Here is an 8,026-nt window from a genome sequence, read left to right on the forward strand (position 1 = left end):
TACGCGATTATGTGCTCAAATTTATTACCTTGATTGTACTTTTTTTTTTTATCTGGTTGTGATGCAGTTGGTATTTACTCGCCCCCTTACGCAATGTCCGACGGCCTGTCAGGTACTTCAAATAAAAAATAAATAACTTATTCATTATGGGTTTTCAGCAACAAGGCTTCGAAAACATTTTGCGCCACAGTCATACGCGCCATCGTTTAGAATGCTGTAGACTCTCAACCCTGATTGATTGTCCAGATGGACATCTGAGGCACTTTTTCCCTGAAGCTTGATATATTTTTTGGGCAGCCGCTTTTCAGCCCCTACGCCAGAGCTTCGACAAAGGTGTTATCGCATTAAAATTGAAGGAATTTTAGTATCCGCGCTGCATTAGTTCGCAGGATTGAAAACTTTTTACTGATTAAGTCAAAACCAAAACTTCTGGCCGTTTGCCGACAAGCGATATTTACTTACAAGAGTTCATCTTGAGTGACTTGCAATTCAGACTAGCCTAAAGGCTAAAGACATGATGGGGAGTTCAATAGCAACCTATGCTAAATTCCTTGAGCGCAAACTCAATCGTACATAATAATTGCCGTGTGAACAGGACTCAAACTCCAAACTTCAAGAAGTTGTTTTAATTTGTTCAGTGCCCAAATTATTCAATCACGTTTTTATACTTGAACAGTGGTATTCCGTCAAAACGCCCGATATCATCAGTTGAGTGATAATACATAGAAGCTGCTGGCAGCTGCAGGAAGTACATGACAGTCCTAAAATTGCTTTTGTTTATTTTACATCGGCGGAGTACATTAAATGATAATTCTGGTAGAACTCGTGATAGCTGCTTTTATACTGCAGTAATGCTACTGTAAAATCAGGCGCTAGTATCGTACGCACTTTTGATGGATCAAGGCTGTTCTCTACTGCCACTTCAGAGATTGTCGTTTTTTCTGGCCATTGGTAAAACTGCACCTCTTCTTATTTCTTTTCTCCGGCCATTTGCTTCACAATATTTGGCAACACGTAGGACAAGTTGACAATTATTCTTGTTCATTATATATTATATAATTCTGATATTATTATTACTATGGTAAATAAATAATTATTGATGTCCTATCGGGTATACCTAACACCATTCTAACCAAGTCACCACATTGGCCTAAATGAACCTATGATGACTTTAAATCAGGCAATAAAGAGGCATATACCTATACATTTTACCTCATGGTGACATAAGCTGACTGCTCGGTTGAAGCCTGCGAAACTCTGACGACCAGGCACCAACTGGGACTTAATCTTGACTCAAGATTGCTTTTAAGAGCGCACTCGGTCTCGAATATTGTTCTGGGAACGTTATTAAACAACGTTTCCTATATTGTAACCCCTTCGGTCGTTCTCCCGAGCACTTACATAGTGCTTTCTGCGCCAGAGGATCATGGCAAATGATGGATGTTGGACGCTTTCTCGGCGTTGCAAGACGCGAGTGGAGTTCTTCAAGAAATTTGCTGGCGTGAATGGATCCTCTAATCTGTCCTGCACATAAGAGTAACATATGGAACACAAAAACATCAATGATGAATTATTCCATACCATGGCAGTCCGGATGTACCCGCATTGTTTTATGTACCCCAGTACATAATAAATACATAACTATTTGTGGACAGCCGAACTGGTGGCGCGAAGGGGATAAAGTGAAAAAAAAAAATTGAATGAAAAGCTCAAATATCGTTTGGAACACTACTTTTACGCATTTTGTGGTAATGTGTTGGTTCTGAGTAAAGAAAGTGAAGGTCAAACATCTATCTTCTAATGCGCTGAGTGAAGATGCGGCTACCAACAAACCTCTTGGAAAATTCAATATGCCCCATGCCACAGTTTGATTGTTCCTATCCAGTCCAATGATCTTATAGAGTTATCGTATGGGCATATATGATTTTTCAATAGCAGCAAGATGTACCAGACAGGACGACAAGGCATTGTAGTCTTGTCCAGTGTTTCCTGTGTTAGTAGCCGTACTCGTTTTCCCTCACCGTAATTGCAAGGATGATGAACACAAACTATACCAATTCCCGCTTTATGCTTATGCATCTTTCTATTGTTCAATTCGTCGTTGAAACCACAGCACCAATGTGTTGTTGTAAAGTCACAGATTTCAATGTATCTTTGTTTGTTCGTTTGTGAGCGGCTGAGGCTCAGCAAGAGTTCTTTAAACTTTCACTTACAGCTAGTTAAACATGTATGTTGCTGTTTCCTGTTTTTCACTGTTTACAATCTTGTTTGCGAGACTCTGAATCCTTGTTTGTAAGCCATCTGATGCATTTTTTTGTATAGTCAAAATTGATATCATTGCCATACTTATCTTTCATTGCTTGCATTTCCCTCTTTCTTATGGGTCGCGGGATGGAATCCTGGCCATGGCGGCCGCATTTCGATGGGGGCCAAATGCGAAAACACCCGTGTACTTAGATTTAGGTGCACGTTAAAGAATCCCAGGTGGTCCAAATTACCGGAGTCTCCCACTACGGCGTGCCTCATAATCTAGTTCGTGGTTTTGCGTGTACCGTAACAACACCAATAACTCTAAAAAAAAAAAAAAATTTTTTTTTTCTAATTTCCTCTTTCTTATGACACGTCTGTGTTTATGGATTCATGCTTGCCCTCATTTGTTTCCGCTGCGGCTACAACTTTGCCTATGTTGCAATTTCGATCACAGCATCATTTGCCCTTTCTGCTGGTTTCATCTGCCTTGATAGTTGAGCTGTGGTAACTGAATCTCTGAGCTGGACACCTTTACGGCCATTTATCAGGCCAAGCAGGAGCACTGCAAAGGGTCCCCAACGTTGTTTCTCTCAATAGTCCAGCTGTGTTCCAATGGAGTGGACGGAGCAGGATCCGTTTTGATCCAATGGCAGAACCGGAGCAGTTCGGCGACACGGGAGGCAGTCGGGGGCAGTTCGAGTGGCTCCCGCAAGAGAAGAAGTGGAAGGAAGTCACGGACGCAAACGCGTCATGTCATTTTATTTTGGTTGTGTTTCCGTCGCTTTGGTTCAGTATGAGCTTACAATTGCAGCTGAAAGTGAAGTTCGGTCTGATAATCACTGCGGGAAGGTGAACAATCTGGTCACGTGATATGCCTTCGCCCTCGCACTTGGTCTCGGAACGCATGGTACGCTTAAATAGGCGAGCAAGCAGTCACCCTCTCGCAGCGCCACTGCTGTTCTCCCCCTGCTCTTTGCCTTCTCTCCTGTTCTGCCAATGGAATGCGCCGTTTGTGAGACGCTCTGGCTTTTTGTCCTCCGTGAAGTGCTCAGGCCAGACAGACGTAATATAATTATTACCGCTGAAAAGCAGCATAACTCGGCAGCTTTCTAAATGAAAGCATTCTAATTTGCTTTTCCCTACTCTTGTTCCCGCGCATTGTGAAAGCCAAAAATTAAATGGAACTAAACGAGTGTCTGCTGGACCCCTCTGAGTCTAAGGTTTCAGCGAGAGCAGTGTTTTTCACAGTATATCAAATTTTAGAGGCTACTGCTGGCTCTGTTATTGCCCAATTTTGGCAATAAACGCCCGATTTTATGGTTCGCCAGGGAGAGTGGCCTCGCATACAGACTCGAGCCCTGTGACCCCGAGCCAGTTTAAGTGGCCCTTCGCTTCAACTCCTTCCTCAGAACAGGCTATAAGAAGCTATCCTTATCACAATAAACATATATCCATATCCAAGGTTCAGATCGTTCAAATCAACATTTGACGTTGTTACCGCTTAGTTTGTCAATAAAAAAAAGGCGAAGTTTGCTTTTGTGGCGGATAAACGAGCATTGCGTGAAGTTGCAAGCTGCATAGAATGACAGTAAACACACTTCTACGCCTGCAAGTAAGCTGTATAAAATTTAGCACCGTTTAAATAAAGATTCCCTTCGCATAGAATTGGATTTGTTCACTGTATTGAATGAAGCGCACTCCTGCAAGAACCTCTGCATGGCACTGAGAGCAACGTGACTTGCATGAATAAATACGTAAGTAAATAAATAAATAAAGAATAATTGAGTTAGACCGGCATAATGTTCTATGGGTAGTTCGGCGTGAAATAAAAATCGGCAGGTGCCATCTAACGATGAATGTAGGCATTAATTCGATTAGCATTGAATCAATGCAGCAACACGCTGTACTACCAACGCCAAAGAGTAGATGCAGCCGCGCTTCTCGCTCAAGCTTCGCGAGAGAGGAGCACAAGCTGGGCCATTTAAGGACCGCGTGCGGTGCGGGTTGGATTCCGCTGCGCAATGGTGGCATCAACAGCGGCACATACCTAGTTACCCATGTCGGCTTCAAAGAGGTTCGTCGAAGAGCGGCACACAGGTACACTGTGCCACATACTCAGTGACACAAGCTGGTCCAACGGTTGTTTTCAAAACCTGTTCCGTCAGCACAGCAGCCTTATGCGCGACCCATGCATAACCTGGGTCATGGACTACCCATGACCCAGGTTGGTGGGAAAGCGGTTTGATACATGCATGGTCAGAGTGCGTTAAGTGCCCCAAGAGTACTAATGGCATTTTAAAAAGCGTTCGCTGTTCAGTGTCGATAAGCAACAACGAAAGGTGCCAATAGCTACGGCACCATGGCGGAATCATGTTTGTATTTGGATAGGCATGCTTTTTTTCGAGGGACCTGCGGGTAATTTATACTGTTGTATACTGCCATTATACTGCATTTAGGATTTGCGATAGCCCGGCGTGAATTTCTGTGACCTCACTAGTGAACCTGTGCGCCACCCTGAATGGTCCACTCAATAGGACTTACGTAAGCATTCTTTTTTTTCTTCTTTCTGGGGTTTTACGTGCCAAAACCAGTTCTGATTATGAGGCACGCCGTAGTGGAGGGCTTCGGAGTAATTTTGACCACTTGGGGTTCTTTAACTTGCACCACAACGCAAGCAACGGGTGTTTTGCATTTCGCCTCCATCGAAATGCGGCCGCCGCGGCCGGGATTCGATTCCGTGATCTTGTGCTCAGCAGCGCAACGCCCTTAACTGACTGAGCCACACCGGCGGGTGCATTCGTCCTTATTGACTACTCCGATCAACGTCATTATTGTTTCGAGTAACAATACTTTGATATGCGCGATTCGGTTCATCCTCAAAGTGCTTATTGTGTCCTTAGAGCTGTTTTAATAACACTGTCATTATTCTGGTGTCGGGAAGCGCCTTTAGCAGCTTTCGCTGCTACGAACGGTGCGAGCGCCCATGTGACTTGAACCTGAGTGCCCGTGCGCTCCACCCCACCGCAGAATACATACGCGTACGAAGTTAGTTACTACTAAACCTTTTCTATCAATAACACTCTAGATCTTCCACAAGAAAAACGTAGAGCTAGCTCTTCTTCCTCCCAGTATCCCGCGAGTGACACTGAAACAACTTATACCTTGAAGTTTTGCAGCTCTCTGTCACACGCACACACTAATATTCTCTGCGGGTGGCAACCTGGACTACATTTTTCGCCATTTCGATCGGTTAAAAGTATGCACAAACGACAGCGGTGCGGCACATCACCTGCAGTAGCGCGAAGAAGCGAAGCCTCGTTGCCAGCAGTGGCAGGACGGCCTCTTCCCAGAGCGCGTTGTAGCGCGCACAGTTGAAGAGGTCGTCGACATGAAGGCCCTCGAGCACGTCCCGAGCCACCATCCCGGAGAGCAGCAGCTGCAGCTGCTCGGCCGCGTCCCCCATCCCGGCCTGTGGTAGATGTAGAGCCTAGATGCTATTGGCACATTTCCATTCTGGGATATTGATGATGATGATGATGGCCTTGTACTATGGCTCATACCCACACTTGTGGATTGGCCAAGAATTTTGTGCCTCAACTTTTACTCAATGCTTTGAAGTATTACGTATTCAATTTAAAAACAAAGAAACAAAAAGGGAGACATTCAGAAACTTATTCGTTTAGTTGATTGTGTGAAACCACAAACGTCATCAAATACGTTCCTGTTAAACTTAAGCCTAGTTTAGCAAGCGGAATTTCTAGAAGTCTCTTTCTTAGTAATTTATACCGGTGACATAAGAAAAAATAGCCATCTAGGGTTCTGTTTCTGGGTAGTATTGACACAGAGGCGATATCGTCAGACCAGTCCTGTGTAAATATGGGTTTAATGGGGGGACACGGCAGCGCAATCTGGTGATCACTACTTCCGATTGTCTTGATGGACACCACTTTAATTTCCACGGAAATTTTAGGTGCTGAAATTCTGTTCATGTTGTTATTCATTCCATCAGATCTCGACGAACTGCATATTTTCGATATCTAGTCGCAATATTTATTTATTTATTTATTTATTTATTTATTTATGTATTTATTTATTTATTTATTTATTTATTTATTTATTTATTATGGGCGCCTTTATTGGAACTGGCGAAACCCTGCTTGCTTGCCTCTGAGAGTGGCGCATACCCACTATGGCGGAGTGGCCAAGAATCGGGTGAGTTAACATAATGATTAAACGACTTTAAAAAGAAACACTATTGGGAAATTCGGAATAACTAAAAAGATTGAAGTCACATAGAAACTTAAGAATTTAGCAGGGAGACGTTACATTTTATAGGGGAATCAATCATACATATTTAAGAATGTTCGGGCCTATAATAACCGAGAGAGAGAGAGAGAAGAAAAGAAGTCGTGTTTGCTCTATATCACGGTGTAAAAAAGGAAGGTGATCCGACGGTGGCGCGAGGCGCGGCCACTTAGTGTGACTCTACGCACGCCGCTGCCGCAAGGGGGAGCACCTGTTCTGGGGACCACTTTTTCGCTCGCTTTGCTGGCGCCTTTACGCGGCGCCGATTTCATCGCTGTTCACGTCGTACGGAACCTCACGGTGACGGCGACGGTGACGCTGACGGCCGAAATCCGCTTTGAGTGTCCATATAATTGCTATCGCAAGAAAAAAGTCATAAGAGGCGGTATGCGTGCTTCTAGGTATATTAGATTGTTTGCGAGAAATTTTGCTAAACCAAGGCGCAGGCGCACAGCTTCCCGTTCCAGAAGAACAAGTACATGCAATTTATATGCCAGCGCACATAAATTCCGGCATTCTCGATTTCTTCTTCCTCGGTGATGATAATTATGTTGATCATGATCACGATGACGCAGCTATAAAACATGGCACGTACTCACGATGGGGGATGAGCCAAGAATTGGCCGCGATGGCACGAAGAGTTAATTGCTTCATGAAAAATGAAGTTGAAAGGTGAAACCACGAATAAGAACGTATTGTGCAGTTGTGAAGTCTGATGTGATGAGTGGAGGGTTATTACAGGGTTATAGTTAAACAAAAATAAACAGCAACGTTTTTTAATATTGTTAAATGGAAGGAAATAAGGAATTATACTATATAATTATAATTTAATAATAAATTATATATTACATAATGTATAATTTCTCCAGTGAACGGGGAAATTAAACGTGCTAACAGTAGGTAGAATAAAAGGGCAAATTTGGACTTTACTGCCAGCTATTCCGTAGATATTTAAAAAAAAAACTTTCTTCATCTACTTACTGCCGCCCGATTCTTGGCCTATCCCTCTCAGTGGGCATGAGCCATGATAGAGGTTCATCGTCATCATCATGGTCTAATTTGAGCTATTATGTCGCATTTCGCAAATAAACGCGACCCATCGACCCAATATCATTTCACTTGCTGGTGGGTATCGCGCGCAGGACCGATCATGCGCCACCATCTCCGCTGCCATAAGGCGACGATGTTGTCTGTCATGGCCTGCCCTACTCTTGTCTTGTTTATAAGCACTTCTACTCCTGGACATAGTCCTCTGAGAAGAAGGTCATCTGAATTAGGGATCGCAGCCAGGACGTGTTCTCTGTGTCATTTCTGGGGGCAGCGCCGTTTCACTTATGGGCCTTGCTGCATAGAGTATCCGGGACAAGCCGATGAGGTGGGAGCGGTGATTGGTTCTGGCCTCACTAGCCAACTAGTGAGCGCGGTCGTTGCTGCGGTTCCCAACATGGCCTGGCATCCACCTAATGGTAGT

General features: G+C 44.0%; 1 protein-coding gene across 1 annotated transcript in view; it reads right to left on the reverse strand.

The window, feature by feature from the left end:
• The window catches only part of LOC119462310 (uncharacterized), a 95,596-nt gene extending 89,836 nt beyond the window's left edge, over positions 1 to 5,760 (reverse strand). Inside the window, exon 1 of the mRNA XM_049672469.1 lies at positions 5,540 to 5,760. Within this exon, the coding sequence (XP_049528426.1) occupies positions 5,540 to 5,713 (174 nt within the window). The 5' untranslated portion in view covers positions 5,714 to 5,760. The remainder of the gene's footprint in view (positions 1 to 5,539) is intronic.
• Between the last annotated feature and the right edge of the window lie 2,266 nt (positions 5,761 to 8,026).

Source organism: Dermacentor silvarum, chromosome 8 (genome assembly GCF_013339745.2).
Source record: "Dermacentor silvarum isolate Dsil-2018 chromosome 8, BIME_Dsil_1.4, whole genome shotgun sequence".
NCBI classification, from domain to species: Eukaryota; Metazoa; Arthropoda; class Arachnida; order Ixodida; family Ixodidae; genus Dermacentor; species Dermacentor silvarum.